The sequence below is a fragment of the Lissotriton helveticus genome, chromosome 8 (genome assembly GCF_964261635.1).
Source record: "Lissotriton helveticus chromosome 8, aLisHel1.1, whole genome shotgun sequence".
Classification (NCBI taxonomy): domain Eukaryota; kingdom Metazoa; phylum Chordata; class Amphibia; order Caudata; family Salamandridae; genus Lissotriton; species Lissotriton helveticus.
In genome coordinates this window covers 1,237,698,717-1,237,722,478 of record NC_136069.1, presented here as the reverse complement: position 1 = coordinate 1,237,722,478, position 23,762 = coordinate 1,237,698,717, and the positions used below count along the sequence as shown (strand labels likewise).

Below are 23,762 nucleotides of genomic sequence, written 5' to 3'. Positions count from 1 at the left end.
AAACATATTTTTTTATATTTATATTTATTTATTTTTTTAATAAAGTTTTATATAGCGCGAACAAGATCCCAGAGGATATCAGAGCTCTTTACATTAGGAAGGAAAGGAAGGACAATAATGCAAAAACAACAGGTAGGGATAAATACAAGAATGATCACAGGTTACACACAAAATGCCACAAGGAGGTTATAGTAAACAATAGTAAAAGATGCATAGTATATCGTAAGGAAGGGTAGTAGTAAATGATGGTACCATGAAAGTAGGCACAATGGCATCGGGCAGGAGAGCCTAGCCCACTTACGGAAGGAATTTATTCAAGAGGAATCTTTTGACTTCTAGTTTGAACACCGTTGTTGAGGAGATTCTGCGTACTTCCGGTGGTAGCGAGTTCCATATCTTTGGGGCAGCGCCAGAGAAGGCTCTGTGACACGTTCTCTTTTTGCTAAGGAGAAGTGGTTTCAACATGCACAGAAATCACAATTTCTGGCAGTAGACAACAGAGGTATCCCTCAGGTTATACAGGTTATGCAAGATCTCAGAGGCTGAGACAGCAAGACTACCCACAAAGGCTACAGAGCCTTGCAAATACAGACTACATATATAGCACACATGAGTCTGGCTTTTACGTCGGTAGTGATGATAATGTCAATCAGACTTATAAATGTCCTATTTAGATGCCGGTTTGGACTTCTCTATCTTGATCAATAGCTGGCATTCATGCTGTATCATCACAGAAACAGCCTGATGCATAGACACTAGCATACAGAAGGCACATGCTTGATGTCAGTACTGGTTGCATGTCTTTTTTTCACTTCTGTTTCTACTAACTGTTCCCAGATCCTGAGTTATGACAATAGTGTTTTTTTCAGAATACAGCAGAAGGCTTCCATCTGCAAGGTGAACAGGTATATACTCCTGTTACCCCTTTCAGCTGTCCATGTCGCCTGAAAATTCAGGAGCCTGTAGGCACTATCGGCACACCCCCTCAATAGGAAGGGCCAGAGCAAGGCAAGAGGCTGGTTCACCTCTTTTACCACTGGCATCTGTGGGAAACGTCAGGAGCTATAGAGGGCAATAAAAGGAGGCAGTGGGAAGCCGGGAAGCTAGTGGTAGGTGACCTACTTTAAACAAGCATTTACAATGCAATGGTCTCGTCTTTGTTAAAGTTAGAGCTATTGGCATTGCTCATGACATTATTTTTGTTTTTAAAACATATAAATAAATGGAATTGTCATTTACAATGCCAATAGCTTAATCTCTCGCAAATGCGAGACCTATTGCATTTGCACCCACACACACAGCCACACGCACCCACAGAGCCACACGCACCCACACACACCGAGCCGCACACACACAGACAGAGCCGCACACACACAGACAGAGCCGCACACACACAGACAGAGCCGCACACACACAGACAGAGCCGCACACACACAGACAGAGCCGCACACACACAGACAGAGCCGCACACACACAGACAGAGCCGCACACACACAGACAGAGCTGCACACACAGACAGAGCCGCACACACACAGACAGAGCTGCACACACACAGACAGAGCTGCACACACACAGACAGAGCCGCACACAGAGAGCCGCACACACACAGACAGAGCCACACACAAACACAGACAGAGCCACACATAAACACAGACAAAGCCACACACAAACAGAGCCACACACACAGACAGAGCCACACACACACACACACAGTCACACACACATACAGAGCCACACACACACAGCCACACACACACAGAGCCACACACACACAGACAGAGCCACACACACACAGTGCCAAACACACAGACAGAGCCACACACAAACACAGAGCCACACACACACACAGAGCCACACACACAGACAGAGCCACACACAGACAGAGCCACACACAGACCAGACAGAGCCACACACACATACACACACACACACACACACACACACACAGACAGAGCCACACACACACACAGACACAGACAGAGCCACACAAACAAATGGAAAAAAATAACATGCTGGAGAGAGATAGAGACATGAAGAGGAATTTGATGGAAGAAAAGGGCACGAGTAGGAATCAAGACCAACCGCTTTAGTATTCAGTGAACTCGGTATTCTGCAGAAAATGTTACAAATTAAGAGCGTTCCCGCCGAGCCCCAACTTACCTCACACTCTCTGGACACCCTTCCCCATTCACCTCACACAATGCAGCGGTTCTTCCGACATCCACAGTAGACAGCACCACTAGGAGAGGGCAGAAGAAAACAAGTTACTTACCTGTAACTTTGGTTCCCCAGTATTGAAAACTTTCATAGATTCCCATGCTTTGTATCATTCCCCGTCGTCGGAATGGGAGTCTCGGTAACAAAAATACCATAGTTGTAGGTACAAAAGACCAAGGAAAAAGGCCTCGGCCTCGTTCCCTTTTGTAACATATCAACCTCTTTGTGTGAAAGAGACCAAACTTTTGGCCTCAGCCAATCAGAAGTGCCTCACCTCTTAGAACCTTCCTGAAGGAACCTCAGACCCTCAGATTTTCGTAGCCGTTGTGTACTTAGACACCATATCCGTAGTAGGCTGAGCTTTCCTCGGGGAGGTGGGTGGGCGCATGGGAATCTATGAAAGTTACCAATACTAGGGAACCAAAGTTACAGGTAAGTAACTTGTTTTCTTACCCCAGTATTGGAACTTTCATAGATTCCCATGCTTTGTATCAGAGTAGTAAGCAGTTAGAAACAAAAAATCACATTTTGCATCATAACATTATAGCAATAGGCAACATGACATAAAGATACAAAATGTGAAATACGGAAGGTGGGAAAGAAAGGAAAGCTCACCAATTATTGGAAGAGGTTCCTCAGGACAGCCTGTCCCACTGTCGCATCATCTTGTTGTAAGGACTCCAGGCAGTAATGCCTGGTAAAGATGTGAACGCTGCTCCAGGTAGCAGCTCTGCAAATGTCTTTAATCTGCACCCCCACGAAGAGGGCCATTGAGAAAGCCACAGATCTCGTGGAATGTGCTCAAATCTTTCCAGTCAGAGGTTTCCCTGCAGGAGTGACAATGCAGAATGGCACTCGTGATCCATCTTGAAACACCTTGTTTGGATAGTGGAAGGCCCTTGTTTGGACCTCCGAAGGCAACAAATAATTGAGGATTTTCGAAAAGCCTTAGTTCGTTCCAAATAAAATTTCAAGCACCGTTGCACATCTAGCGAATGCAATGCTCTTTCCGCTGGTGTAGCTGGTTGAGGAAAGAACGCCTTCAGAATGACCGGCTCATTCAAGTGGAAGTCCGAGGGAACCTTAGGCATAAACCTTGGATTAGTTCTCATGATCACAGTGTTTCTCTTGAATTGAAGGAAAGGTTCTTGGATAGTCAAGGCCTGCAATTCTCCAACACGCCTAGCCGATGTGAGAGCGAGGAGGAGAGCCAATTTCCATGAAAGGTATTTCATGTCAGAACGATGGATTGGTTCAAATGGGCCCTTCATGAGCTGAGAAAGGACTAGATTCAGATGCCATGTCGGAGGAGGCGGTCTCACTGGTGGATAGACTCTGAACAAGCCCTTGAGAAATTGCTTGACAATTCTGGCAGACCACAAGGAAGGCACAGACGCAGTCCTTCTGAACCTTGACATTGCCGCCAAATGGACCTTAATCGATGAATGGGCTAGTCCCGACTTAGCCAAGGACAGCAGATAAGGAAGGATCTGATGAGGCTTGGAAGTGAAAGGATCAATGCTTTCTTTCCTGCACCAGCAACAAAATCTTTTCCACTTAAGACGGTAAGTCCTGTTCGTAGAAGGAGCCCTTGCTTGGGACAGGACCTTCCTAACCTCTCTCGATATGGGTAGGTTCATAAACTCTCGCTGCTCGGGAGCCATGCAGTCAGGTGTAACGACTGCGGATCTGGGTGCCAAACTTACTTGTCCTTCGGACATTGTGAGGAGATCTGGTAGAACCTCCAAAGGAAGTGGAGGGGCCACCGACAGCAGGTGGAGTTCCGTGTACCAGAACTGCCTCGGCCAAGCAGGAGCTATCAGGATCATCCTGCACGGCTCTACCTTGATCTTCCTGATGAGCCGTGGGATCAGAGGTATGGGAGGAAAAGCGTAGACAAATGTCCTCGACCATGCTATTGAAAGCGCACTCCCCAGAGAACCTCGATGGGGAAGCCTGCTTGCATAAGACCGGCATTTCCTGTTGGTCGGAGTGGCAAAAAGATCGATCTCCGGTCTGCCCCACTGGCTGAAGACCTCCTCCAAAACTCTCTGATTCAATTCCCATTCGTGGCTGACTGAGGATGACCTGCTCAGTTGGTCAGCGTTTTCGTTTAGGACCCCCGGCAAGTGTTCTGCCTTCAGAGATATCCTCTGAAGGATCGCCCCTTCCCAGATCTGTTGAGCTTCTTGGGACAATGGACAAAATCTGGTCCCTCCTTCCTTGTTCACATAGTGCATGGCCGTGGTGTTGTCCGTCCTGATAAGCACTTTTGAACCCTCCAGGCGAGGAAGAAAAGCTTGCAGAGCCAGTCTTATCGCCCTTAGCTCTAAAAGGTTGATGTGGAGACGTTTCTCCAGGGGCGACCAATGACCGCTGACATGCAGGTCTTGCATCACTGCCCCCAACCCTCCAATGACGCGTCCGTTGTGACCACTTGTGGAGAAGGGTCGCTTACGAAGGATAGACCTTGGGACAAGTTGTCTTGATCTGTCCACCATAAGGCCGCTTCCTTCATCATTGGAGTGACCGTCACTCTGTCCTCGAACGAACCGTGGGTCTGTTTCCACTGGTTGTCTAGTTGCTCCTGCAGAGGACGCATTCTTAGTCTGCAATGGGGAATCAGTGGGATACACGATGAAATTACTCCCAGTAGAGACTTGTAGCGACGTACTGAAAGACACTTCTTTGAATGTAATTCCTTGGCCAAGGTCTGTAATTTCTCTCTCCTTTCCGGAGTAGGGAAGGCTCTTGAGAGCTTTGAATCCAAGATGGCTCCCAAGAAGCGGGCCTTTCTGGACAGGACCAGGGAAGACTTTTCGTTGTTCAGAGTGAGTCCCAGATTCTGAAACAAATTGGTGCAAGCTTGAACTGCCTCCAGTGCTGCCTGCCTGGATGGAGCTTTCAGTAACCAGTCGTCCAGGTAGGGGAAGACCTGGAAATGGTTCCTCCGCAGGAAAGCTGCTACTGGCGCCAGTACCTTTGTAAAAATTCTCGGGGCTGAGCGGAGTCCAAAGTGTAAAACCCTGAACTGAAAATGGCTCTTGGCTACTGTGAATCGCAGAAACCTTCTGTGTGCTGGGTGAATCGGAATGTGGAAATACGCATCCTCGAGATCGAGCGTGGCCATGAAATCCCCCGGATTGACAAGCTTCAAGATGTCCTGGAGGGAGACCATCCGGAAGGACAGGGAGATGAGATAGGCGTTTAGCTCACTGAGGTCTAAAATGGGGCGTCACTTCTCCAGCGTTTTCTTTACCAGGAAGAACCTGGAATAGAATCCTTGCCCCCTTTGGTTTGAGGGGACCGGCTCTATGGCTCCCTTCCGGAGCATCTGTTGGACCTCGAGCCGCAGGAGACGCTGGTGCTGTGATGGAATGGCTGCCGGGGGCTTGGGTGGAGGGACTTGCGTGAATTCCAAGGTATGCCCTTTCCGAATGATGTTGAGCACCCAACGGTCCGATGTTATCATGGACCAGTTTTGAAGGTATTTGGTGACCCTGCCTCCAACTGTTGATCTCTTGAAGGAGGGTCCAGTAGGAAGAGCCAGGAGGCCGCTATTGGCATTTGGACGAATCACGGCCTCTTCCAGCCTGTTTCCCCTTATTGTAAGACCTGGAGTAGTTTGTAGACTGGCCCTGCCGCTGTTGATAAGGCTGACGGTATTGCTGGGAACCTGAGCCCGTGGAGGAATAGCGCTGTTGTTGAAAGGATCCCCTGTAGGTACCACCTCTACCTCTGGATCCCTTAAAAGAAGACTTTCGGTATTGAAGGGTCCCCAAGGACCTGGCAGTCTCCGTGTCCTTTTTTATCTCTTGAAGAGTGTCGTCGATAAGTTTTCCGAACAATGCCTCACCATCAAAGGGAAGATCCAGGACCTTGTTTTGGATCTCAGGCCGAAACCAAGTTGCTCTGGGCCAGCCTTGGCGACGGAGGACTGCCGCCCCAGCCAAGGATCAAAACGCCGTCGTTGCAATGTCCATTGCACAGTCGATTATCTCCATCGACGTCGCTTCTCCCTCTTGCAAGATCTTTTTTGCCTCAGATGTCGACTCCGGAGGCAGCTAGTCAAGGTACGGGGCGATATCACACCAAAGCTGGCGGTCATATCTACCCAAGATCGCCAGGGCATTAGCCGCTCGCACCAGAAAACTCGCCACGGATGAGAATCTCTTCCCTGCACTATCCAACCTCTGCCCTTCCTTGTCCGGAGGAGTTAAGGGAGCAGAGGGGTTACGGGATTTCCTCTGCGCTGCCTGCGAGATAACGGAGTCTGGTCTTGGATGACGCGTTAAGGCCGCCGGACCATCATCGGGTACCTTGTATTTCTTATCCAGACGCGGTAGCACAGGGACCACCGTCGCCGGGCTCCTCATAGCCTTTAGAACCTCCTTCCACAAATGATCCACAATAGGAATAGACCTAGTTGATTTCCTGAAGGGTTCCTTGAAATCATATCGGAAACAATCTGTAGTAACCTTAGGCATGGCTAACTTGAATCTTGCAGCAGCTCTTTCCATCAGCTGATGGAAGCCCCCAATGTCCGCTGGCGGGGAATCCACCGGGTCTGGGACTGGTGATGAGGGATCTGGAATGATGTAGTCGTCATATTCAGTATTTGGGATAGAGTCATGATCCGACTGGTGATCCTCATCCGAGGAATCATCATGGGCCTCTTGCAGCCCGGAGGAATCTTGTTGGAAGGATGTTTGAGGCCGAGGTGAAACTTGAGCCGGAACATTTGGCGGCACTGAGGAGGCCGAAATCACTGGAGGAGCAGCAGGCGTTGGCGGGACCGGAATGGGCCTATTCGCCTTAGATTTATAGTCCTGCAGCATTTTGTGCAAATCTTGGAGAAAAGATGATGGCACAGAAACCATATCCTGCCCAGAATGGTGTTGCGACTGGGTCGTCTGATGATGATCAACGTCCTCATGGTCGTATTCGCCTTCAGAGTCCGTCTCCTGGCATTTGACTAGGAGCTGGGAGGGACTACTGGCATAGCTGTACGGGTCCTGGTCATCCTCCTCGGACTCCCCCCTCCTGAAAAAGCATGGTTGGCAGTAGGGGAGACACAGTCCTCAGAGAAGTCATCTCTGGCTTGATTCTTGTGACAGAAACCGTAATTCTCCTTTCAGAGGATAGTATCGTCGACGGTTCTGTCGTCGACGGTTGAATATGCGTCGGCGAGATGGGGGTCGTCGAAGTCGTCGACGTTGAAACCGTCGACGTGCCAGCTTGTGTCATTGTCAAAGTAGTCTTCGTCCTCGTCGACGAGACTGTCGACGTCGCCGTTGTCACATCGTCATCGGCGACACAGAAACTGCCGTCGACGGCACCCTCGTCGACGGCACCTTCGTCGACGGCACCTTCGTCGTCGACGCTGTCGTCGTCTGTAAATTCCCCGTCGACGGCGATGACACTGCCGTCGATGGTACATTCGTCGACGGGATCGTCGACATCAATCTCGATTTCTTCATCGACGGGACCTCCGCCGTCGACGTCTTCGTCGTCGAGGACTTAGAACTCCTCTCAGAAGATTGGGATGAAGGTTTTTTGAAGGCTGAGGCAGTCTTCTCACCTTTGGAAGGCGTAACAGGTCCTACCCTCTCCTTTTCACCTCGGTGAGGAGATTTGCTGGGACCCTGGCTCTCAGACTCACTGGGGGTCTTTTTTGAGGTCTTAGAAGATCTTTCCATAGAGGGAGAAGGGGAACCCCTACCCCTCTTCACTGACCTTCTTGAAGAAGACATCGACGCTGCATCCTCACTGTCACTAGAGACAGTGTCCTTCCTGGATTTCAGCTTCTGGAGCCATGTCAAGAGTCTACCCTCACGGTCCCGGAGGGTCTTGGTGGAAAAGGTGCGACAGATCTTACAGTCCGCAGCCTGGTGGTCAGGATAGAGGCAATAGATGCAGTCTTTGTGCTTATCCTCCACAAAAAGCCTTTTCTTGCCACAGGTGGAACATGGCTTAAAAACAGCTTTTTTCTTCTCCATTTCAGACATCCTGGATGCCACCTAACAATCCTGAAGAGAATTTGAAAGAATCTGAAGAAAAATCCTGAAGTAAATCCTTTGAAGAGCAGAAGTTGAGCAGAGCTCAAAGGAGACTCCCTAAGCACAACGTGCGGTAGAAAATCTGAGGCTCTGAGGTTCCTTCAGGAAGGTTCTAAGGGGTGAGGCACTTCTGATTGGCTGAGGCCAAAAGTTTGGTCTCTTTTACACAAAGAGGGTGATATGTTACAAAAGGGAATGAGGCCTAGGCCTTTTTCCTTGGTCTTTTGTACCTACAACTATGGTATTTTTGTTACCGAGACTCCCATTCCGACGACGGGGAATGATACAAAGCATGGGAATCTATGAAAGTTCCAATATTGGGGTAAGGCAACGGACCTTGGGCACGAGAGTGCGCCAACTATCCGGCGGCAGATGGCAGCCCCGATCTGGGCTCCCACGCGGAGACGGTCCCAAGGGCAGTGAGACACCCCCGGGGCAGGCGCAGTGACACCTCTCGGGAGGGGGTGTCCGTCGGTTCCTCACCTCACACCTGTGAGGAGTCGTGGCTTCGGAGTGCCCTCCTGAGACAAGCTTAAAGCGGGAGCGGGCTCTTCAGAGACAGGCAGCTCTCAGACATCCCGTGGGCGAGCAGCATGTCCTTCGGGGACACGCTAATCCCGCTGCGTGTCCTTAAGTGCAGGCTGCATGGGTCTGCCGTTTTTTTTACCAGTTGTACATTCCTAAAAAACGCCCATAAATTTTACAGATGTAAAAAAAAAAAAAAAAAAAAGGACTGGGTGAATACTCACACCTAACACGGGATGCCTATTTTAAGTCAGCCCCACCAAGTTTACCCTCGCGCTAGGTGTCACAGGTTTGTCGACGAGGCACCGGTGGTAGCTTCTCAAGCATTTTACAATAACGTGGACGTGAAGATCTTCTGCAAAACCCCGATTGCTGTCATCCATGTTCACCCGAGGCCTGCCTCCTAAGCAGCAGTTACCGCTCTCCAAATCCCACTGAGAGCCCGCACAGCATCTGCCTGGCTGCCTTCGCTGCTTCTGAGACACTTCATAGTTTAAGGTGCTGACCTACAGTGCTTAATTTGAGCCCTTGTTTGCAGATATTCAGCATTGGCACTTAATTCTTTATGCTGGCACACATGACAGAGTGTGCAACACTGAGGGGGAAAGTTGCAGCATTTGGAGGACTCTTTCGATCTCCAGGAGAGACGTTGTGAGTGAAGCACCTCATCAGCAGGGGCGAGGAGCACAGGGGGTTTGAAGAGAAGGGGCATGGATCCGGACTGTCGCTGACACCATTAGCCTCTGTTCCCCTGCCAGCGGCATGTGGCATGTGGCATCCGGAGGGTGAAGCAGCAGCAGCGGGAACTTACGATGAGAGGCGCCCGCCCATGCCCAGCGCAGCCTCGGAGGCGCAGTGGGGGCCGGCCACTGAGCCCCCCAGCCCCCGGGGCACCGCCGCATCCAGCACCTCACCCGCTGGGCCCGGGAGACTCCAAGTACCCCCTTTCTTGTATTTCTAACGCCCCGCCTCCTGCACGAAAAGACCAGGGATCGAAGAGGTGCTGAGGAAACTCTCCAGGATGCCGCGGAGGAAGCAGCAGGCGCCCCAGCGCTCCGCAGGTACGGTGCCGGCCCCTGCCCCCCTGTACTACGCCCCCCCGCGACCCCTCGCATGCCACCTCTCAACTTCACACAGCGCTGTGATCAAACTTACCGAGGGGGAGCCAGCCCCCCCCCCTGGGCCCCGCACCTCATGCATGCCCTCCACGTGTGCGCCTGTGCCTTCCTCCGCCGCACCGAACCCCATCCCACACCCCTTTCCCTTCCTTCCCGACCCAGAATCAGTTGCCCGCAGCCGATAACAGGTCTACAGGGCAATAAAGGGGGCGGGGGGGGGAACATGGGACGATGGGTAATAAATCCACTCACGTGCACGGGCAGGTGATGAAGTGAGCACAAAGCTCCATTTGCCGCTGCCGACGGGGGTTTCTTCCGGCCGCAACAGGCTGTTCGTCTGAGAATGAAACGTCGCCATGAATCCTCCAGCCCTCGCTGCCACTGCAGTCGAGTGACCTAATGGATCATTATGCGCGTGCGGCGCAAGGTCAAAATCTTTTCGGAAAAAAGCAAATTTGCTTTTAATGAGGAGAACAGGCATGACCTCTGTGTTAGCGCACCCAGGGCACAAGTCCTAAAACAAGCGTACGCCATCTCTAAGCCCCGTCCTTTTCAGACTGGGGGCGTGTTTTGGTCCGATGACGTCACAGAGAGAAAGAACATGAAAAAACACGCCCCTCAATCCGAAACGGACGGGGCTTAAAGGGACAGACAGAGCTCTTCTCCAATGGCTGGCCGCCGTTTAGGAAGCCAGCCAATGGAGAAGACCTGGCTCGTTTACCTCTCTACTAGAAGACAATCTCGCCAGCGAGACAGCGCAAGCGCAGCCTAAGCAGGCCGAGACCTAAAAAAGAGGGCTTCGGTATCATAAACCGAGTTGGGCATATAGGATTCATTTTGCAATACCTGCTGTATGAGGGCAGTGTAATGGTCAGACCTGGGCGTAGTTCGTGGCGTTTTGATACGCGGAACTCCGCGAAATTACAAACAAAACTCAGGGAAGTTCCGCAAGTGGCGTTGTGCAGCGCGAACTGCAGTTTGTGCTGGTATTCCTGCAGCTCGGATAGAAATTCAACCCGAGCGGCAGCTCGCGAACTTACCAAACGATAAGTTTGCGTTTCCGAACGGGGATAAAAAAGCCGCTTCACATCGCGAAGTGGGGTTTTCCGCACTCCGCGGAGTGCCGAGTGCAGAAAACTTCCAAAACTCCGCGAACTGAGTGAAGTTCACCGCCCAGTCCTAGTAATGGTTAGTAATGCTTAGTAGTTGGCAGTTCATGTTCCTCTAAGTGCTCCTTTTTCTAGTTCGGAGGTTGCCCATTATTCTCTCCCCCAACTCGCTCCAAAACAAATTTCTAAAATACTATGTTGTATTTCTTACCTTGGATTCTCTGATAAAATCTATTTGGTTCTCCTCTTACATACTATCACTGAGCTACTGGGTGCTACTTAACTGTCATTATGCAGGGTAGCTTAATGCTCTCCTGAATAGTAATCCTAACTCAGCCTTTCATTCTAGTTGCCAAGATAATAATAATAATAATAATAGGGGCATTTATAGAGCGCTGAGTTACGCACACCGGCGTGTCCCCGCGCTGAGAAGTGGGAGAGGCGGCAAACAGGGAAGAACAGCTGCCAGGCAGGCATTTATCTAACATAGAGGTGGGTTTTTAATTTCGCTCGAAACCTCATTTCTTCAGGTTCCAGGCGCAAATCCACTGGGAGTTTGTTCCAGTAGTTTACCGCTAAGTATCTAAAGGATCTCCCTCCCATGCGCGCTTTCTTCACCTTGGGGATCCTCAACAGTCTCCCCCCCGCAGATCTGAGCGCTCGAGCCGGTTCATAGGCATCAATCAGTCTCTGTAATGGACGAGGTGCCCTCCCATTCAAGATCCTGTGACAGGTGCAGAGTGCCTTGTACTCGACTCTGCTCCTCACAGGGAGCCAATGCAATTTCTGCAGGGCCATCCTCGAGGATGCCCTTTTAGGCAGTCTAAGGATCAGGCGCGCTGCCGCATTTTGCAGCACTTGAAGGCGGGCCATGCTTTTCTCCGGTGCCGCCAGGTACAACAGGTTCGCGTAGTCTAACCTAGTGGTCACCAAAGCATGTAGCATGCTCCGGAAACCTCTGAGGCGCTAGTTATTTTCCAATAGATTAATTATGCTGATGATGTGCCAGAGCTTTGATGAAGCAAGTAAAACCAAGTCTGCTACACACAAAATGTTACTTTGCTCTTATGGTCAAATATATGGGGGTAAAGTGTGTAGCAGATATTGGGGGACAGGGGACTCCAAAATTAGGCCTAGCTAATATTTGAGAGATGCAACCAATCAAGAGCTGTAGAATGGAAAGGGCCAGAAAGTGGTTCAAATACCCACTTCAATGGCCAAAATGAAGCCCCCTTAGCTGGCCCACAAACGAGAGGCTGATAAAAATGTTGCTGATGCTAGCCAGAAGAATGGCTCAACCCACCGTCTCAGATGCACCTACTGCTCAAGCCATTGTCAGTACTAGCCTGGCAGCAGCTACAAACGAAATGATGACAACAGATCACCTTCAAGCAGATCTACTAGATCTCTGTCCCCCAAGGGCCATTGGAGCCAAGAGCCTTGTAGATGAAGTAGCTGTAGGAACAACAGACAGCAATTCCAATACTAACATACTCCCCGATTAAAAGACGAGGCCAGACGGTGAAATTGGTGTACAAGAAGAAAAAGCATATAGTATTGGACAATCTACTTAGCAACCCGCTAGCCAACTGACCCAAACACTAATTTCAATTCATAGTGTAAAAGGTCTATTGCATTACAAATTGAAAATTACGAGTGCAACATTGATATTTTACAGATCTTCACAGGACGATGCAGCAATACGTATGGAAACCTTTTTTTCCTATGGTTCAAACAGTGCAATATAGAAATAAATGTACTGCTTGCTTAAAAAGTTGAAACACAGACAAGACTGAAGTACCGATCTTTGGCAGCAACAGCAACACATGGAACGAATGCTTGTGGCCATCAAACCTAGGAGCCGCACCCACTCCCTCAAACCACACCAGAAACATCGGAATAATCATTGACAACAAGCTCAGCATGAAATCACAATTCAGCACCTTCTCCTCCGCCTACGTCCTCACTGTGCATGCTACGTAATATCTTCAGGCGGCTACCCCTACACACGAGACGCATGAGGACACAAGCCCTCATCACCAGCTGACTACATACATAGGAACTGCTGCACATCTTCTACAGAGACTTCAAACCATACAGAATGACACACTAAATAACAACAACCTTCCGGGTAGGAAGGAGCTCAGTGTCACCTGCCTAAAATGCATGTGAGCGCACAGCATCTCTAGATGATATAAGGAGGGTTTCTCAACTGGGGAAAACAAAATCAAATGGCGTACACGTAATCAAAAAAACATTTAAGTGCATACAAACAAAGATGAATACATGAATGGGCAAAAAGACAGTGCTTTATTGAGACAAAAAAATCTTATTGATATACAAAGTACACAGAACGACACAGCCAGACTCATCCTCGGCCTTCCCTGACAAACCCACATCACACCCCACCTCAGGAACCTCCACTGGCTCCCTGTACAGAAGAGATGCCAATTCAAGCTGCTGACCCACGCATACAAGGCTCTACACAACCAAGGACCCACTTACATTAACCTCTGCCTCAACTTCAACCAACCATCGAGAAGTCTATTCTCCGCCTCCCTTTCACTTGCCCATACTCCCCGCATCTCTCAAAGCAGAAGTGGAGGAAACTCCTTCTCCCACATCGCAGAAAAGACCTGGAACAGCCTCCCCACGCACCTCCGGATCATCACCTCAATTTCCGAATTCCTAATGGCCCTCAAGACGTGGCTAGTCAAATAAGCTTTGGCAGCCTGCAAGAGCCGGGATACTCTATTGGGTGATTAGCCGTGACTTAAAAATCCTGATTGATTGAAATGATGTTGTGTCTGACCTGCAAAAAAGGAATGAAGTCTTCCTGCTCCAAATAGTTGCACCCAGGTTTGGCGAGTAACTGCAGGAACTTTGCTGCATCGTCATAACAGGTCTGAAGGATCCTGTAAATTAAACCCAAAAGAAAGAGTATTCACATAGAATAATAATATTTCAAATTGTCTCTTATACTGTACTGTTGTTTCCTGGCGAAAGCAATCTTTAAAGATAGTCAACGTCAGACTTCTACACCAGTAGGACCTAAATCGGGATGTGCAAAATTGCGTAATTTTTGTTGCAAAATCATGCATTTAGCACAAAATGTTGTTTCTTATAATGTTGAATGATTTTTTTTTCACCTGCTGGCATAATTTGAAGTTTAAACAAAAACAGTTTCAAGTAGAAAATGGCTCTGGGCCAGACATTTTTGGTACAAACCAGTCTTATACGGATGACATTTTACAAAAAGTCTTATTATATGAAGTTCTGAGAAATTTTACTAATTCTCCAGCATAATTTAACTTTCATCCAGGCTTAATCCTCAACACTACTCTTGTTCATCTAGATACATTTTTAGACCACACATAGTCAGGACCTCAAATGCTAACAAACCAGTTCTGGAGTACAAAAATAGTAGCAGAACTGTGAGAACAAAGATATCCGTTGCTAGACCGAAATGATAGGGCCATGACAAATGTTTTGAAAAAGCTGTAAGCAATTATTTCCATTTAAATTCATTGTATGTTAATTTCTCATAAATTCATTGTATGTTAATTCATCATACGTTCCTATCTTGAAAGTCCAGCATAGATCATGCCTTCCTAGACTGAAGTTGTACACCCATGCTCAACTGTCTGTCATTTCACATTACTTTCTGGAGTAACCTGGGATCAATATTTAGTATAAATTCCAAACCACCAGAGGTTTTGGCAATTCCCACTGGCAAACTGTGAAAGGTCTTACTCTTTACAGCCCTAACGCACAGGGTGTTTTTAAAGTCTCAGAATTTGTTTAAAAACACAACGTCTTCTCCAATATCTATTGTATGGAGATGGCTCTTTTTGCCAACACAGAAGAAAGACTAACATACCTACTTTTCATCTAAATATGATATAGACTAGGCCTCTGCGTAATGTAAATTATGCCAGCGTAATTCTAGGAATTTCGTGTGCCGCTTGATATGCAGAAATTCCCCAAAATACGCCAGTATGCCATTTCACATAATTATGCTGCATTTGCAGTAAAAACAAGTATTTGCAATGCAATGGGTCTCACATTTACGCAGGTTTAAGCTATTGGCATTGTAAATGACAATGCCTTTTATTTATGTTTTAAAAACAAAATTAAAATGCATTGCTATTTGCAATGTCATAGCTCAAACCCGCGTAAATGTGAGACCTATTGCATTGCAAATGCTTGTTAGATTACGGAGTAGAAGCGCTCCCTTTCGGCCCTTGCGGAAAATTAATTAAATAAACAAGCGTATCCGTTAAAGTGAAAGCGGACCGCGCAGCAAATAAAAAAAAATAGTGCTTACTGACTTATGAAGGAGACCATGTAACTCCACAAGTAAAAGATCCAGTCCTCATGGGAGGTAACAAATGGTGACAGGGCGGTAACAAGGAGGGACTAACAAGCCTCATTATCAATTGGAAGCCAGCATTTACCAAGGACAATGACAGCAGCCAATGAAAAATATGGGAGGAGAGTAGGCGAGGCTTCCACAGCATACTCGACTACTGCATGCCTCGCAGAGCGAGCGAGCAGTGCATGCACGCTGCCACTAGGCTTGACCTAAAAATTACAGCAAAAGCATAGGAGCAACAGATGTGAGGATTGGGGTCTCTAGTTGGCAATGGTATGCACCTCTGCCCAAGAGGGACCCATCCTTCTAGTCAGGATAAGGGGGATACACTACTGAAATAATAATAATTCCATTTGTAAAGCGCCTGGTTACAGCACACAGCGTGTCCCTGCGCTAGGATCGAAAACCTCAGAGGAAAAGAGATGGGGAGCATCTAAAAAGAGGAACCAGTTTTTTGTTTTTTTTAAAGAAAAAGCCTTCTGCGAGTCCAACTTAGGGAGGAAATAACCTGGTTTTTAGGCCTTTGCGAAAGATGCAGTGGGTTCAGCTCTCAGAGTCAGTGGTAAAGTATTCCACTTTTTGGCTGCCAAAAAGCTGACGGATCGTGCTCCCATTCTGGCCTTATGGAATTTCGGTACTCTGACCAGGTGGGCTCCCGTCGATCTAAGATTACGGACAGGAGTATAGGAGGTTATCTTAGGGTGGAGATAACTCGAGCTTTTATTCCAGAGAATTCTGTGACAGTAATACTTGGCTTTGTATGTGATCCTGTTTTCCACTGGCAGCCAGTGGAGGGTAGCCTGAGCTTTAGAAGAGGAGGTTCTTCTGGGGAGGTTCAGAAGCAGCCAAGCGGCGGGCATTTTGAATGCGTTGCAGTTTGCTGAGGCTTTTTTTTATTAGTGTCCCATATAAAGAATGTAGCCATAGCCTATCTGGGAAGTAACTAGAGCGTGCAAAAGGGTTTTCCCAGCTGCGACAGGTAGGAGGTCAAGGAGTTTTCTTAGGACTTTGAGAGTCCCAAAGCATTTAACGGCTACCTTCCTGATTTGATTCTCAAATGAAAGTTTGGGGTCAAACCAAAACCCTAGATTTTTGGTTTCATCTTTAGAGGCAGGGGTGGACCCTAGAGCCTGGGGCCACAAAGCAGATGCTACTAAGAAGGGGGACCCCTGAAAGAATGAGGGCAGGTAGACAGGGGAACAACAAGAATGCCTACAACAACAACTCTCTGCCCAAATCAATAAAATGCTGCCCCAGAGGGGGGTCCTTAACCCCTCCCATGCTTGTGACTGAACCGTTCCGTCACGAGGCTCGGGTGGGCTGTGCTGGTGACGGAACAGTTCCGTCACGGCCCGCCGAATTCCGCGCCTGCGCTGACGTTCTAATGGGCGGGCGGGGCCGTGACGGAACCGTTCCGTCACAAGCACAGCTCACCCGAGGGCCGTGACGGAGCGGTCCGTCACGAGCACGGGACCGCCGCGCGGCCCCGCCTCCCCCTTAGCGCTGCGGCGGAATAGCCGCCGCAGCGAAGGGGTTAAATAAACCCACTGTCACCAGAGCAATGTAAGTGCAGGGAAGATCAGTCACTCCAAATAGTACAAAAATATGAAGTTTATTTGGTTTTTAACAAATATTTCAATAGGATATCTTGTTTAACATAATACTCATAAACAGTATCTTTGGTTCTGGCCTACCACGTCGGTATGGGCCGGTCGTGGCAACTGTTGCGGTTGCAATGTGAAGCATAGCGTTGCCCTCAAATCACAGTGCAGGCAACAGCTTGGTAATGGTCGTCCAGTGCGTTGGTGAGACCAGGGGTGCGGAGTGAGGCAGTGCTTGTTGCGGTGCCGACAAATCACGGTGCAAGCTACAGTGCTGGTTGATGGGAGCTGGTGTCGGTCAGCCCAGACTGCTGTGTGGGACGGGACGGGGCGTGATGTGACTTACAAGCGGTGCCCCCAAACCACAGTGCGGTTACGGGCGTCGAGATCAGCGCGCAGCGACCTCGTCGGTGAGACCAGGGCGGCGGAGGGAAGTGAAGCGGTGCAGAGTGCGGTGCCCATAGGTCGCAGTGCTAGCAGCGGATTGGTGGTGGCGGCGGCGGTTGTCGTCGTCGGTGAGACCAGGGATGTGCTGCAAAGTGCAGCTGTGTCCTCTGCAGGCCTTCAGATCATGAAGTCCGCAGCGGTGTCGGCTGCTTTCCCCCTCTGTGGCAACTGAAACCCACGGTTCCAGAGGCGGTACTCAGACAAGTGAAGTCTTTGCTGTCCCTGAGACTTCATGAACAGGAGGCAAGCTCTATTTCAAACCCTTGGAGATACTTAGCGACAAGTGAAGAAAGTTTAGTTCAGTCCTTTCACTGCCCAAAGCAGAAGCAGCTGCCAACCCAGGAAAGCAACAACAGCAAAGGGGCAGTACTCCTCCTGGCAGTCCTTCCAGCTCTTCTTCTTGGCAGGTTCCTTGATCCAGGCGAGTTCTAAAGTTCTGGGGTCTGGGCCCCAATATTTATACTGCATTGTTGTTTGTTCTCTTGGGCAAAGGGTTTCTGTGCTCAGTCCAAACCAGTTTGGTCCTTTCTGGCCCAGCTTCCCTCAGGAGTCGGAGACAGCATTGTCCAAGGCAGACCAGGCCCTTTCAGGTGCAAGGAAATCTCCTCCCATTACTCTAAATTCAGCCCAGGTCTATTCAGCCCAGCCCTGACTCATACAGTAAAGGCAGGACACACCTCTACCCCCCACAGTGGCTGTCTGAAGAGAATACATATCCCCAGCCCTTGTCACTCCAAAGCCAGACAGTTAATCTACAACCCAGCAGAGGCACACAGGATGGCTAAGAAAGAAAATACCTACTTTCTAAAAGTGGTATTTTCAAACACAGAAAATAACAATCATCTTCACTAAAAGATGCATTTCTAAATTCTGAGTTTATGCATACTAAACTCCATTTCTCTATCTTGTCCCAATGGACAGATATACTCGTAAAATGTTACAGAGTATTACCCATTCTATCCTAAAAGAATGACACTGTAGTTCACTATTGGGACATGTCACACAGACCAGGACATGTCATACCGTTCACATACATTGCACTCTGCCCATAGGGGTACCTTGGGGTGACTCACATGTTATAAAAGGGAGGTTTAGGGCTTGGCAAGTGGGTGCACTTGCCAAGTCGCCTTGGCAGTAAAAACTGCATGAAGACACTGCAGTGGCAGGTCTGAGAACCCTTTGAAAGGCTGCTCGTGTAGGTGGCAAAATAAATGGGTCAGGCCCGCTAGCAGCATTTGATTTACAGGCCCTGGCACTCTCAGTGCACTTTACTAGGGACTTAACAGAAAATCAAATATGCCAATCATGGAAACACCAATCTATAATTCAATTTACAACAGGAGCACTTACACTTTAACACTGGACAGGAGTGAGAAAGTGCACAGAAACACTAAACCAGTAAAACAGAGTCAAAACCAGGAGGTCAGAAAGCAAAAAGACAGGGAAAACGCGCCAAAAGATGCCAGGTCTCATAAATAAGTTTTTACGTCTGATGCAAAGACTCATTTTGCACTAAAATTTTGTGCGAAACGACAGATTTGCATTTTGCATAGTTTGTGAAAATTGCACGGAATTACGCAAAAGCATTTATGCAAATTTCGTACCCCTCACATAAGCATAACAGAAAGCATTCCTTCTATAACGTTATCTTCAACGGTCAGAGCAGGAGTGAACAGCAGAGCAGCTCCCTTTTCAATATTCCAGACACAAGTGTGATTCTTCCACAGTACGAATGGCCCATAGGAGCTGCCACACTGTCTTGTATTCCACTCCTGCGGAAGCTTGTGATATAAGCAAGTTACATGCCAACTGGTATGTCCAAGACCCCTTTCTCTAAACTCATAGGAAGCTTCCAAATACATCTAAAGTGTTTAGTTGAGTAGGCAGTATTTTACACTATTTTAGAGAACTGGTCCAAAAATGACAGAATGTTGCTACAGAGTTAAACTTGGGGGGTGGGGAGGGCAGGAAAGTTGGGCATCAAACCTAGAGTCTATGTTCATCGATATAGAAGGAGAAGGGAACTTCATAAAACAATTGATTTAAAGTGGAATTCCAGCAGCCAGGAGTGCTTTATCAACAAATCATGACAATTACATGACATGCCTACTTGCAGAGCACATCTTCCACAACCCCAAAAACGTATTTTGGCTTGGCCAACAGATATTTATGGATCATGAATTAAAAAGGTAGTCATTTTATCAGATTCAGAAGGAAAGAAAGATTGAATGTGACCTTGGGGTCAAACACATCGCTGCATTGGACGATATCTAACATAACCATCAACAAAGCCATCACAACCGACACCACCACCTATCTGGCTGACTTCCGGTGGCCCCAGGCACCCCAGTAGCCAGGACATCATCAGACTGGAGACAATAAAAAGTGCAAAAAAGACATGACTCAGATCCGCCCAATCCAGCTCCAATTCGGAAACAGCTGTTGACACACCTCTTGAAAGAACAGTACATCACAATGAAGCATTTGATCCATCTTAACTCACAGAATCCAGCGGTCTCCTAGCGCTCTTTGATGAAACCTTTCCCTCTAAGCCTGGACAGAGCTCAGTCGCAACTTGGCTAAGTTCACAGTATACAAATACTGTCACCTTGTATAGCATAACGTGCCTTTGTAAAGTATTTGTTCTCCCCAAGGGTTTCCTTGGCACTATATAGCTGAAGTTTATGGTTACCCAATTAACTTGCACTCATTTTATCAATTTTGTGAGGAAGCGGACTGGATGCACTGGAATTTGAACCAGTGACCATAAAGTCAAATACAGATACATGTAGAGAAAGCGTTATTCCACTGAGCCGTCAGCACCATCTAAAATTTCTTAAGTATTCTTAGAGTTTAAATCCGGTCAGCTGGACTCATCCACGTGCCAAAGATTGGCATGCAATAGTTCAATGTGGTCATGGTCATACCCATATTCCTATCCCATTTTTCTTTTGTGCACTACTGAATTAGCAGTGGGGCGACGTTCCTCCGCCTTAGCGGAGGAGCAGCCACTGGCTTTGTCAATGTTAATGTGTTTCAGCATTGCATGGCCTGGATGATAAGTGCTTCCCAGGCAGATGCAGCACCCAAGCGCCGGCAGCTGATGCGCTGTTAGTCCTTTGTGTAATCACGGCCATAAACACCGGCATTGGTACCACCCCATAAAGCACTCTCCCTGTGAGTGCAGGTGTAGGAGACAATGTACATGTGTCTCGAATTGATCGGGACTGCTATAGAAAAGAGAGTCCTGGTGCAAAGTGCCATAGAGAAGAATGACGCAGGAAGAGAACTGCCATAGAGAAGAGTCAAAGGAACAGCAGCGGGAATGCCATAGAGCGCAGCAGCTAGATGAGAACTGTCATGGAGAACAGAGTGCGAGGCAACAGCGAAATTGCAAAAGAGGGGATTGTTTGCAGGCAGCCTTTTGAGCCACTCTCAAAATGCGGTATGTGGGCATGCAGCAGGTGGGCGGGGGACTGGAGAAGCAATGAAAGCCGCCTAGTGACGATGAGAGGCATAGTGCTGTCTAATAGCGGGACATGCAAAGGTAATGGTGTGCCCCTTCAGGCAACGGGTGTGATGGCAGCGTGCCTGCTGCACTTTGTTGTGGCGCTGGTCTTTGAAGAAGAATCACCACTGGAAGCCCTACTTTAAACTCTCATGGGAGAAGAGGCAACAGCTGGAGGAACGTGAGAGCCAGCGGGCTGCTCGCCTCCACGCCGAGATGTTCGCTAATTTTAGAACAAGCAGCAAAGTGGGAGGGGGTTGGGGCACAAACAGGTGCTCTGTGAAAACAGCAGCTGACATTTGATCTCGGTCTTTGAATGCTCAGTAATGTGACCAGATAACAATATGATTTACAGCCCTGATCATAACTGCATTTGGAGCAAGTGAAAACACAAACGCGCCTGACAAGGGTTGATTAACATAGAAAAAAAAGTTCCTAAAATGGTCATTTAAATGGGAGACTTGAATGAATAAGAGTAACTGGTCCCTTTTGTCGGGGGGGGGGGGGGGCAAAACATAGGAAGAGGCATCATGCATGCATGCCATGGACAAACGGGGAGAAAGAATAGAAGAGCAGCAATGGAGCAAGCAAATGGAAAGCCTATGGGCGGGCTGGAGCCCACAAAGTAGATACAACATGTCTCTTTCGAGACAGTGCATGCGCAGTGTAGAGCTGAGATCTAAAGATGAAAGACATGAGAATAAAGGTGTGTACTGAACAAATTAGAAGGCAATGTGGAACCTGGAGTCAAATTAATGGAAAGACATAAAAGTGTGCAATCATTACTGCCTACAGCTGTGATACCAAAAAGACCATAACCATTTAAGGACTGATCGGCAGAATCCGAGAAAGATGGTGGGACCCGGCATGAAGTGTGGCCAAGGCCTGGGCATACAGGAGCTGGTCAGTCAGGTGGTAGTCTGTGGAGAGAAGAATAAGCTCCAGCACTGACGCAGGGGAGGCTGAAGATGACTGATTCCACAGCCTAAGTGTTGGCTGGTAGCCACCATGTCGCACCATCAGAACTCAAAGGGGTGAAATATAACTAGGCAGCATGGTGGCAGGAGATTCTGAGATACCCGATGAGGCTGGAGATAAAGAGCAATGATATACTCAACAGTAAGTCTTTTCAGCAAAGCATTTCAACATATTCAGATGTTTTCAGATTCCAAAATTCACTTTTTTAGACCATCAGTCTGACAAACATACAAAATGTACTAACAACAAATTTAAAACCATTGCATAAAACATAAACACAGGAAAATAATTACATTATAATAAACACTTGTAGTTTTTACAATCTTTAAGAATCGTCCTATTGCACATACGACATCTACAAAGTGCATATCTACTAAACAAATGTAGTTGTCACCAGTGTTCTGATTCTGTACTCAGTTAAGTCAAGTCGTAAAAAGCAATACTGTAAATCCCATAAAACACAATTAAACATGTGCATTAAAACCTTTCCCACCTAAAGCACAACAACAATTCCTATTTTATTAGTATCATTGCTGTGGTAGTTCTGAAACTATCTGAAATTTTAAAATCTCTTTTCTAAGCTTTTGATTTGGCAGATGTGAAATGTAAGGTAACAGTCCTTCCACCTCCCAATAGAATCTTAACAGATGTATTCAATTCAATTCAAATCTTTATTTGGATACAAAATATCCATAAAAGAACAGATCATATCATAATAAAAGGGGAATATAACAATCCATTAACATAGACCCAATAAAAACAAATCATACATAACAATTAGTTTAGCATAAAAACAAATATTTACAGAATATCCCATGAATCAATTAAATATTATGAGGCAATTAACTATATAAAAGCAGATTCCATCAAATTCATATTGAGCTTAACCACAACATCTACTAGTAATTCAGACAAAAAAAGATCATGGGGTGCACATTGAATTTCGAGTGCGCACCAACAATTTTAAAAAGGTGCCTACACTAGCAGTTAGCTCATCACTTCTAACTTACGAATTGTTAAGTAAGCTTCTCCTAGGTGCATAGGTTGAGTACTCTTAAAAAATGGAATCAAAAACTGATTAGTATATAGGCTATAAAATTTGCACAAGAATAAAAAGTGGAGCGTTGTCTGCCCACTCCTATCATCACATGGGCAAGGTAATTGATCCAGATTAGCAATATACCCCAAAGTAAAACACAGTAAAAATGTAACTGTGCCAGGCCTTAAACGAAACAATAATCCTCTCTCTCAACATCCAATTGACTATAAGAGGTAACTAGATGGGTTATTTGATTCGTCTGCAATGGGCAGATAACTTTCTACAGACTTCTTCTGGACCTCCCTTTCGAATCTTAACTTTCTGTAGTGATCATATAGAACCCCCCCCCCCCCCGAATCACTTTTTTAATAATGTCAACAGATTCATCCGGGTTTGTAAAAATCTGTGCATGGTTGATAATGCTCAAGCTATCCCTTACTGCAGCAAGCCATGGTATTTATTTTCCCTTATAACACTTAAGGCAGTCTCCAATAACCTCTCTGGTCAGTGACGCTGCAGGGTTTCTCAAGATCGCAAGCCAAAAAAGAACGTGTCGTGCCTTTAAGTAGTCATCAACATAGTATAATTTTAGTTCAGCGTGGCAAATATACTGTGAGGTGGAAATCGGGGCTCCCCGTACTTTCCGACAAAAACTATTTTCGTCAAGTTGAATACTATTACACTTTGTGTGTCCCGATATTTCCGCGCCATACGTCGCATTTGGAATGCATTGTGTTTTATAAATTTTCAAGAGTGCTAGTATTATTCCTATCTTTTTAGGCTGTG

At 47.4% G+C, this 23,762-nt stretch overlaps 1 protein-coding gene across 2 annotated transcripts in view; it reads right to left on the bottom strand.

The window, feature by feature from the left end:
• The window catches only part of PPP2R3B (protein phosphatase 2 regulatory subunit B''beta), a 357,728-nt gene that overhangs the window by 146,777 nt on the left and 187,189 nt on the right, over positions 1-23,762 (bottom strand). For both annotated transcript variants that reach the window (XM_078658212.1, XM_078658213.1), the window contains exon 4: positions 13,841-13,943. In XM_078658212.1, the coding sequence (XP_078514338.1) occupies positions 13,841-13,943 (103 nt within the window). The remainder of the gene's footprint in view (positions 1-13,840; positions 13,944-23,762) is intronic.